Raw genomic sequence first — 11,351 nt, 5'->3', positions numbered from 1 at the left:
AGCTAGCCGATATTGTGTCGAAGATGCAAGCCCGTGTTCAGGTGGCGGCTGACGCTTTGCAGCAGGTGGTCAGTGATAACCTGAGTCCGGATGACACCCCAGCTGCCGTGGACCTGAACATGGCACTTCTTCAGGTCGAGACCATTGCGGCAGACCTTGAACAACTTGGTTTCGAAGTCGAAGATGCTATGAACCGTGTTGGTCAGGACGACAATGGGAGCGTAGACGAGGCCGAGGAAGGTTCGGGATCGTTGCCCGTCGCCGATGATGACTTGGTTCCCATTGACTGGAGCCCTGATGAGTTACTTTGTTCAGAGGATAGCCTGCCCTACGAATCCGATCGTTCTGGGAGCATGTAGTTGGGCAGGGTGCAAACTTAGCTGTGTGGATTGTGCCGTAATGTCTGTGTTACACTAGTAAGGTGTTATGTATGTGCTATTGCCTAAGACGTAACAATTTGTGCGTGAACTGCTTATGGCAGGTTTTTATGTGATGGTCCCTGACCTATGTTATTTTTCAAAGTATATTTCAGAATCAGTATAAGCATACTCATGTCCGTGGAAAGTTTGTCCATTTGCTTTTGTGGTTGTGTTCAGGGAATCTATGGAGTACGCCGGGTTCCTTCGTGGCGACAGTGAAGAAATGAATTGGGCCGATGTTACGCCGCTAACCCAAGACAGCATATTCGGGAGCCAAATCCCTTCAGCAGATGTCCAGAGTGTGGAGGCTCCGGGAGATGTCGCACCTGGGGGTGGCCATGGATCTAGTTACAGGGTTGAGGAGGACCTACTACTGGTGGGGGCATGGTTGAAAGTGAGTATGGATCCCGTGGTGGGGAGTAACCAGAGTTTGGGTGCTTTCTGGCAGCGGGTGGAGACTTTCTACCATGATAACAAAACATTCACCTCCACCCGCAATAGGAAGTCGCTGCAGGGGAGATGGACTTTCATCAATGGTATGGTGCAGAAGTTCTGCGGCCACTATGCTAGGGCGCAGCGCAATAGGAGGAGTGGAACAACCGAGGCCGAGATGGTACGTCAATAGTTCATAAAAAAAAATTATACTTCAGCAATGTCTACCAAGCATAGTACTGATTCATCCACTTTGTACTGCATCATTTTGATATTATTTCACAGTTTACTACACTTGCATCGTTTCTGACATTGCTCATATGCAATATCTGTGGCACTATAACCTGCTGATGAACCATGTTTGTTGCACATTGGAGGTGGTGGAGGCATGCAAGATGTTTCAAGCCGCTGAGCACAAGGAGTTCACCATGTTGCCATGTTGGAGGGAGTTGAGGGATCATCCCAAGTGGCAAGTAGAAACCTCCCGCAAAAGGCAGAAGACATCCGCCGCGGCAAGCCCCTCCTCAACCCCCAATGTAGCCTCGTCAGGCGGCTTGAACGGAGCAGAGGATGTTGATGCAACCACATCCAACGCTGGTGAATGTGGCAAACGTCCTCCTGGTCGCACTCGGTCCAAGGAAGCCCGAGGTACGTCATCGTCTAGTTCGGCTTCTGCGCCCATGACAGACTTGTTCGACCGGCAGTTGGCAATGAAAGACAAGATTGAAAAGGAAAGAGCTGAGAGGTTTGCTGAGTTGATGGATGTGGAGCGGCAAAGGCTACAGCTCGAGGAAGAAAGAATGAAAATGGAACTGGAAAAGGAGCAGCAGAGGTTAAGGCTCGAGGCGGAGCGTATGCAAATGGAAAAGGAGAAGGAGGAGAGGCACATAATGAGCATGGACCTTTCTCAAATGGATGAGGACCAGCAGGCCTACTACAAGAGCCTCAGGCAGAGCATCATTGCCGCTAGGCGCGTCACCGGAGGCCCATCTTCGTAATTGTGAACCTGATTGCGGGTTTTTGTGTCATAACGACATCGTGGTCCAGTTTTTCGTTGTGTAGCATAACAGTTTTCGTTGAGTCTGATTGTTTGCCTGTCAGCTTGTCCTGTTTATGTTCGGACATGGTACTAGTATTGCGATGTGGTCTACGTCTTGCATTTTTCTTGGACTCCTTAATGGCTGGTCTCCTGAAGATGATGTTTGCGGAGTATTGATGAGGTTTCATGTGCCTCCTGGGTGTGCTGTGCTGCTGCCCGCTTGCTGCTGCCTGTGCCATGGTCATTCGGCTGTGCTGTGCTGTTGTTTGACGTGCGACACTTGCAGGACACTGTCCATTAAGTGCTAGAATTAGGTGCGGCCGCATACGTGCTCCATTATCGGTTTTCAGAACCTTTCTGAATGTGCAACGCTTCTCCAACGAAATTGTACACAAACGTCGAACACGTGTGTATGTTTACTAAGGAAACGGGACATTTTATTAAACATAATACGTACTGCCAAAGTACAGCTTACAAATTATTGAACATAATACGCACTACTCGACTCCGTGGAACTGCCACAGATGCTCGACAAGATCGTCACGGAGTTGGTGATGCCCATGCCTGCTAGTTATCATCCCATACCGGTGTGCAAATGCTTCTAGTGTGGGTGTTAGGTTGCGTGATGGCTCAACAGGAACACCTGCACCGTCGTACACGTGTTCAACGTCCCCATTGGGTCTCTCATCTTCGATTATCATGTTGTGCATGATAATGCAGGCGGTCATGATGTTGTGCAGTGTTTCCTCGTCCCATATCCTCGTAGCCCCCCTCACTATGGGAAACCTGGCTTGGAGGACCCCGAAGGCACGTTCGACATCCTTCCATAACGCCGCCTGCTGAACGACGAAGTGATGCCGCTTCCTCCCAACTGGACAAGGAATAGGCTTCACGAAGGTGGCCCATTCCGGATAGATACCATCTGCAAGGTAGTACCCCATGGTGTAGGCATGTCCGTTAATGAAATATTGGACCTGGGGGGCCACGCCAGCAGCAAGATTGTCGAGGAGATGGGAGCGGTGAAGAACGTTGATGTCGTTTAGCGAACCAGACATGCCGAAGAAAGCATGCCAAATCCACAAGTCATGTGACGCCACTGCCTCTAGAATGATTGTCGGCAAGTTCACGTGGCCCGTGAAGGAACCAGACCATGCTGTCGGACAGTTCTTCCACCTCCAATGCATACGGTCGATGCTTCCGAGCATCCCGGGGAACCCTCTTCGCTCGTTCATAGTAATCAAGCGCGCCGTGTCCTCCTCGTTTGGAGCACGGAGGTACTCGTCCCCGAATACCCCAACCACGGCTCGTACAAACCGCCTCATACTCTCAATGATAGTGGACTCCCCTAGGCGGAGGCACTCATTGAGAGAATCGGCAGGAGCATCGTACGCGAGCATACGAAACGCCGCAGTGACTTTTAGCATGCCAAATCCACAAGTCCTGTGACGCCACTGCCTCTAGAATGATTGTCGGCGAGTTCACGTGGCCCGTGAAGGAACCAGACAATGCTGTCGAACAATTCTTCCACCTCCAATGCATACAGTCGATGCTTCCGAGCATCCCGGGGAACCCTCTTCGCTTGTTCATAGTAATCAAGCGCGTCGTGTCCTCCTCGTTTGGAGCACGGAGGTACTCGTCCCCGAATACCCCAACCACGGCTCGTACAAACCGCCTCATACTCTCAATGATAGTGGACTTCCCTAGGCGGAGGCACTCATCGAGAGAATCGGCAGGAGCATCGTACGCGAGCATACGAAACGCCGCAGTGACTTTTTGCAACGCCGATAGGCCGAGCTCTCCAGCAGCATTCCTCCTCTGTTGGAACCACGGGTCATGGTCCACAACTGCCTGTACAATCTTGAGGTACAGGTCATGTTTCATCCTAAACCTGCAGGACCGACGAGCATAAGCCGTTTCATCATAATACTGCGAGAAGATAGTTCATTTTCGTAAAATTACCTGCGACGAAAGATGTAATCTGGGTACACCGGGTGATCGGCGAAGTAGTCATTAAACAACCTATGATGGCCCTCCAGCCGGTTCCGCTCGATACGCCGACGGCTCGGTCCACCCCACGGTCCCCGCTGTGATGCCTCCGACTGATGCAAGGCGCTCACAGTGGCTAGGAACAAATTATCTTCCTCATCGGAAGAGTCATTGCCAAAACACAACTCCCTGACAGTCTCCTTCCAGGCTTCGCGACGATCCATTTTTTGATGGCTTGCAAATTATGAGTAACTCATCCTCATATATATAGGGATATCATGAGCCTTGTGATGGAAGCCAACGCCGTTCCTTCCCCTGGAAGCCAGTTCTCGTGAGGCTTCGCCAGCAAGCCTCGCGGCCTTGTTCCACATCATGGTGCACAGTTCCTTCCACTCCAAGCAAGACCTCGTCAATCACCCGCAGAGGGGATTCGGGCCTTCTAATGTACACGCTACATTGCATGGCACCCATTTGATCCTTGGGTACGTTGTAAACATCAATTTTCGAGTGCGTACTTGCAGGTGCACAGACCAAAATAATCACTCAAATGTTTAATGCAACAATATCATCCGCAAATAAAATTTCTAAGAAAATTAATTGCGACACACTTATTTGCAACGTATTTTTCGATAGCCGCTGCAACGGGATCATGCGAAAAACCTTTGCTCCTGCAGCGGTTATGGCGGTTGGAAAAAAAATCAATTTAATATAGGGGAGAGAAGATAGTGGATGAGATATAGAGTAACTACTGGAGATGGTGAGGTTGAGGGATGCTGTAATAGTGATAGGGTATGCTGTAATAGTATTTTTGAGGATAAAAATTTGAGGTAGCTGCTGGAGATGACCTAACACCTATCATTCAAACCCGTCCCGCTCTTGCGCACTCGCTCGGCCCCCACTCCTTAAGAAATTTTAATATTCGTCGGAGCCTTCTCATGTACGAATATCATCTCAAAGTGCGCTATTCCGAAGTTTTCTTCCGGCCCGCCACCTATACAATAGGCGCATGTCATATTACGGTGCCACCGTGCCCCAATGCCGAAGGAGCACGGCCATGAGCCTATGACAACACCGATGATATTGTCCATCTCCATCGAATTTTATTTATTTATATATTTTATTTTTCAATATTTTTAAATTTACATGTTTGTTTAAAAAAATTGAAAAAAATAAACTATTATCGCTTGTTCATCAGATGAGATAAAAGTCTCACCTCATAAACAGGCGATACCTTGTAGACCTTGCCTATAAGTAATAAAAAATTTTGTAGCGACCACATGTCGCGTGTTCAGTAAGTGAGATCATGCTCTCGTTGGCTAAACCGGCGAGATGTTGCTTAGGCGGACCAATCCAAAAGGTGTTGCCCATATTTTGGGTATTTAATCAGCCGTATTGGTGTGCTCCCTCCGTTTGTTAATTTCTTCCGGTCATTTGTTAATCTTGTTGTGGATTTAGTCCCAAAAATTCACTTTTTTAATCCAAAGCTCATGCCTAGCTCTTACCTATAGCATAGCCTCCTGTGCTAATGGAGTTTTATTATGGGTTGATTTGATTCAATGGATGCAAGATTTGGGCCACGCAAAGAGAGGTGGTTAGTTTATTGATTGGTCCTTTTTTTTACATTATTTTTGTTTGGTTATTGGGAGCCTAATCACGCATTCACCACTACTGTGATTAAGTCATCCTGCATCGAATGGACCCTAAATATGCATCAGGTGTGCTCCCTTTAGACAGTGTCGGCCTAAAAGGTGTCGCCCACTTATTTTTGGGTGGGCCCTCCTGATTAAGACTCATGTTCTCGTCCGTTAAGCGGGTGATATGTTGTAGCCACTTGATTTTTTTACTACTTATAGGTGGGGTTCATAAGGTGTCATCCGTTTATGAGATAAGACTTTGACCTCATCCAATGAACAGATAACGTAACCTATTGTTATTATTTTTTAAAATGATCGTATATTTTTGCAAATATTGAAAATAATTTAAAAAACATCTCCGTCGGCCACCACATTCGTTCTCGGCTAGGCTGGCCCATGACGTCCACCAAATTGGGCCGGTAACAAAGCCCGCACGGGTGCCCTTCGGCTACCACCACTGACCGTACATGCCATGACCCGCAGAAACCCTGGAGTTCAGCCCGATCCTAGGCCGAGCTATCCACCACCCCTAGAAGAAGCCATCGAGAGATCGACCCAAACGGACAAAAAAACAAGAAGCAGCAGACGCCCCCCCCCTCCTCCGCCGCCGTCGGTTGCCATCTCCTCACCCTCCGTCCTCCGCTGCCCTTGCCTCCTCCGTGCTTGCTTGATCTAATCCTAGCCGCCGGAAGCATCGGCGTTAGCTTCTCCGTCACGGCCTCTGCTCCGGCCCGCCGCCACCGCCTGGCCCCGACATGTCCGCCTCTACACCCTCCTTCCTTTTCTTCTCGCATTTATTTGATCACTATGGTGTTTGGGTCTGTCTTAGCGCTCCTCGATTGCGGATTAGTAACTATTAGAGAATTATCAAGTGGGTTAGCAGTAAAGAGAATGTTATGGTGCTTCTAGTTGTGTGCGAAATTCGTTGTGGTTAAAGGTTAGGGATGCTGTTGTCCTGCTCAATTAGCTCTCGTTTCTATGCTCCCACTCGATTGCAACCTTTGTTGATGTTAGGAGCAGTATGCCGTGTGAGCATTTTGTTCTTTCTCAAAGTTCTTTCTTATTGAAATGCTTGCAGGACTGGGTCGTCCAAGAAGCACGAGCTGAAATCTAAGCAAAAGCTGGAAAAGAAGCTCAGCTTCTACACAAGTAAGTAGGTGTGCCTTTCCTGTTGTGTTCATGGTCTTTTCTACACGGTCCTGATGGATAAGGTTTTACCACGATGTTCTTGTCATCATTCATTACCCATTTGATTCGATGCATGTATATTGTGTAAGCCAGGTATATGTAGATCGTAGAATGTTGACGGTTACAGTTTGATTGTTTGAGACAGCTGACCTGATGATGATGATGACATTGTTTTCAGCCATATGACTTTTGTGCATTTCTTAATGAAATTGTGCAAGGAAGGGCAGTAGCTCTGCCAATTCATTAAAGAAAAATGAATGTTGCACCATGTAGTTTATATGGCAGAATTTAGCCAGCAAAATAAGCTTGCCGCATCATGCACCCAAGAGACTTCAAGTGATAGGTATTTCTAGGTTAATTTGCCGTTGCAAATGGCCCCTACAAGTTCTCCACCCTGTACACAGCAAAGGAGAAAATGTTTTCATGCTTATTAAATGTTTTCATATATGCACTTACAATGTATTGTGTACTGTAAAGTGGAAAATTGGAAAATCTTAGCTTGAGATATTGTACTGTACAGACTTTCCAGAATATGATTTACAATTGGACTTATTTGCTGTCGGATGTTTATTCCATTTTTTCTACTCCCAGCTCCCTACTTTGCTTGTATTTTGCAGAGTAACATGTCCTGTTTTGTTTAACGTAGTTTGTGTTATAACTCACTGAAAGTTCTGTGTCATTCCAGAAGTAAAAGATGCAGTTACTACCCTAAATGCTAAGAAGACTATTAGTAAGGTACTTGTAATCCCTCCCCTTAATTAGCATATCATTCCCTTTTCTCAGCCTTTGCACGCTGTGTCTACTCTGTAACTGCGAATTTCATTTGATTAAACTCCATCTAGCCAATCCTATTGTATACTATCTTGAGGAAAAAGTTTAGTCTTTTTTTCTATAATATGAGTGTTGATGTATTCTCTCCTATGCATATTTCTATTAAAGTTGTCCTAGTGATTTCCTTTGCCTTGAAGTTGTGGGTATGCTGGTTATCAACTCAATACAACATCCAATGTGTTGGAATCTTCCTTAACAAATAAATGTGTTAGAATTGGCCAATGTATTGTATTTCCCCCTTGTGACGGATAATACACTTTCTAACTAATTATTGGATCACATAACCTCACAATTGGGTACATGCACTGGCTTTTACATGATTCACTATGAGGTTTCACTGTTTATACCGGTTTACATAAGTCATGCAGGACCTGTTTCCTAAAGTGCTGACTGGTTGCTACTTAGGGTCTGTTTAGCAGAGCTTCCAGACCAGCTCCCAGAGTAGAATCAGTGGGAGCTCTGCCAAACGGCAGTTTTCAGGTCCCAGAGTAATTCTCTTAAATGAACTAGATGCTAGGAGTTGAAAAAACCAGCTTCCTCTTATTCACTTCCCACACAAAATCACTTTTTCCATAGAGTTTATCCTAAAGAATCACTTTCGCCACAAAATCACTTCTTCCAGATAATCACTTCCTGCAAAGAATTTGGATCAGAGGGAGCTTTACCAAACAGGCCCTTATATAGGATTTACCTCTTTAAGTCTCAAAACACTTAACCTATCTAGAAATATAGAACCAAGCCTGTTTTTGGTGTACTATGCGTCTATGCAGAACAATAACATGTAAACTGGGATTTTAGTTTTTTTCTAAAAAGATGGCAATGTAAAGAGAGGCTAGGGTCGGTATTAGTTGCTCATTGCCCAGTGCAACTTGACATAATCAGTGTGTCTCTTATTTGCCAAGCTCTTGCAAGAAATGCACAACGGCTCAACTGGCTATATTTGGCTCTTTCTTGGAATGTTTTCCCATCCTTGTACGGTATATACTTCTTCGAGCTGCTCAAACTGTGAGCTCCTCTCCACCCTCTTGATAGCCATGATTGCCACAGCTCAGCATCAAGGTTCAATGAGGTCAATTCCAGCTTAAACAGAACCGATTTTGTAATTTTAAAAGCAAGATAGAAAGTGTTCGACTATAAGCTAACCTGAAGCATACTATCCTCGTTTAATTATTCAATAATTTTACAAAATATAGTGGGAGCTAGGGATTTCGTTTGAAAGATCTGTTTTTTTTTTTCCTTGTTCAAAAGGTGGAACATGTAGCGTTTTGGAGTCATCTGCATGTAGAACATCACTTATAGGCGATAGTAGTTGGCTCAAAACTATGACCAGACAACAATTGCTCTAGCAAAAGCCAGCTTGAGTACTCAATTGCAAGGAATTAGTAAAACTGGCTAGGTGGATACACAGTAAAATTCCTATTTCTAGTGGAAGGTGTGGAAACTTGTTCCACAATTTCTGCTGCTGCTGCTGTATGCACTACACAAGTTTTACTTGCATATAGCATAAAAAAGGGTTCAAGTTTTCGAAGTCTCCAATACTACTTTATTGTTGCTATTCCAAGAAGTTCGTATTGGTGTGTTCATGGTATACTGAATAAAAGCTGCTGAAGGGCACTACTCCAACGTTACAAATGTTCACTCATTTGTATGCACAAGAAAACAACCACAAAACAATGAACAAATTATTACAGTCTTGATTTTTCTTAATTGGCAGGAACTGGAAACACCCATATTCTTTCCATTTCATGAAGTTAGCTAGTTATATGTTTCCATATCTTTTTAGCAAATGCATTTATAGTAATTGCCATTTTTTTTTATTGCTGTTGGAGTATTCATATGCATTCGATATGGTTCCGATACTTAATTTCACATACATTGTTATAATTTTCATCTAATTTGCATTTTCTTTCGTTCTCAATGTCATTATGGTGCCATGCTATCCATTTTAAATTCTTGTCCTGCAGAAAAAGAAACAGAGGAGTCGGAGTCGTCAGAAGAAACTGAAAGCATATGATCTCTCAGGATTTGCTGAGTTCCTTCCGGAAACGGCTGCACCAGAGCAGATGACTGAAGCAAAGCTGAACTGCAAGTCAAGGCAGGCTTTAGTGTATGTAACTCTCTTCACATCTGTTGCTTCCTTGCTTCAGATCTTCGCCTTTTCGACCTGTGGTTTTGAACTCTGGTGCCCACTCTGTTTGACAGGCAACGGGAGGCTGCTCAACTGAAAGCTGTACTGAGCAATCCGCAGTTCCAGCTTGACCCGTTTGCCGCGATCCATCAGCACCTGCTAGCAACGCAGCCACCTGCTGCTGCGAAGAAGGATGACGCCGCGAAGCACGGGAAGGACTCCAAGGACAGGAAAAGGAGGAGGAAGAAGAATGCTTCGTCGAGTGCTCAATCAATGGAGATATGATGTTGTAACATACTATCTACAGAAATTAAACTCGTTCGGTTCTAACTTGGTTCGGAGGCGACTTCTCCCCTTATGTGAGATTTTGAACTTGTCGAATTTGGGCATCGGTGTGTGTTAACATTTTGGCACCAATGCGCTTATTTCTTTTCGAGAGCTTCCACTCCCCGAAATCTAGGTTAGGTTTTATGTAGTAGTTAATTGTGCCGATGATGCCTGCGTAAGCTCCACGCCGCTTCGCCTTACCATATGATATTTGTCAGACTTGGTGCCACATTGATAATCCAGTTTATTGAGGGGCAGTTGGTAATATAGCACTCAATGTCACACCACGTGTGGGTTTTTCATGGTTTGACACTCAATGTCTCATTACGTGTTAGCGACACATTGGTGAAGTGCTACTGAATATATCTCAGATGCTTGGTGCCGTATTGACAATCCGAATATAAATATGATTCGTAGCGAATTTGGAGCAATCATGTGCGTGCCAAAAATACGCACGTTATCTCCGTCATTCATGCATGCAGATCAGTCCGAAATTTTCCATCCACCAAAGAGTAGGTGCCTCACGTCCGCCCCTCTGCTCGCTTGCTCGTGCCCTTCCTCGTTCTACCTCTTCTTCCCACATCGACGGTGGAGATCTGGCAAGCCACCGCCGGAAAAAACAGGGAGATGAGATCCCCTCCCTCCCCACCCTTCTCTATCTCCTCCTACCTCCTACCGCCTCTTGATCTCAGGAGGTGATCTCCCGCTAGGATCCTGATAATACAGCGTCGATGCGAGTGACAAGAAGCTTGATCTTAGCGATAGGACGTTGATTTGGGCAGTGAGGAGCTCCATCCCAACGATAGAGCTTCATCCCAATGGTGGATGGAGGCCAGGATATTGGAAGAGCTACGGTGGACATGATAACCCAAATTATCATCCTAGTGCACTGCTGCCATTCAAGCCAAACTCGTGAGTCAGAGTGATTTCTTTGTTGCAATAGGCTCTTTCAAATGTTAAGGATTGTATTTTGAAATGTTGCAACAACATGATCTTGAAATGGGATTTACTTTTTCTAGGGTGATTCTTGTTGTAGTTGGTTATTCGAAATGTTGGAAGTTGTATATTAGAATATTGCAATAGAAATCTCAAAATTAATTTCTTCTCTCTTATCAATTTGTTGCAACAGCTGATTCAAAATGTTGGAGACCATATCTTTGAATGTTGCAATAGAAGAATTCTCATGTTGTAGCTTTGAAATTGATTTCTTTTCTTACGTAGATTTGTTGCAACATGTGATTCAAAATATTGGAGGGCATATCTTTGAATGTTGCGATAGAAGAATCTTGATGCTGCAACTGTGAAATTGATTTTTTTTTCTCGCGTCGATTTGTTGCAACATGTGATTCAAAATGTTAGGGGACCAT

General features: G+C 45.1%; 1 protein-coding gene across 1 annotated transcript; it reads left to right on the top strand.

Moving 5' to 3' along the window:
- The first annotated feature begins 6,031 nt into the window (after positions 1 to 6,031).
- Positions 6,032 to 10,269, top strand: LOC133905101 (uncharacterized). The gene is made up of 5 exons (XM_062346809.1): positions 6,032 to 6,267; positions 6,589 to 6,659; positions 7,384 to 7,433; positions 9,494 to 9,636; positions 9,732 to 10,269. Coding segments are annotated over exons 1-5 (477 nt in total). The 5' UTR covers positions 6,032 to 6,265; the 3' UTR covers positions 9,943 to 10,269.
- The last annotated feature ends 1,082 nt before the right edge of the window (positions 10,270 to 11,351 follow it).

This window comes from Phragmites australis, chromosome 22 (assembly GCF_958298935.1).
Source record: "Phragmites australis chromosome 22, lpPhrAust1.1, whole genome shotgun sequence".
NCBI classification, from domain to species: Eukaryota; Viridiplantae; Streptophyta; class Magnoliopsida; order Poales; family Poaceae; genus Phragmites; species Phragmites australis.
This window is presented reverse-complemented; position numbering and strand designations above follow the sequence as displayed.

What these genes read in the sequence shown, in the direction of transcription:
- LOC133905101 (XM_062346809.1), top strand. An exon ending in GAAGCTCAGCTTCTACACAA is followed by an intron (nt 6,660 to 7,383) that starts GTAAGTAGGTGT and finishes GTGTCATTCCAG; the next exon opens with AAGTAAAAGATGCAGTTACT. An exon ending in CTAAGAAGACTATTAGTAAG is followed by an intron (nt 7,434 to 9,493) that starts GTACTTGTAATC and finishes CTTGTCCTGCAG; the next exon opens with AAAAAGAAACAGAGGAGTCG.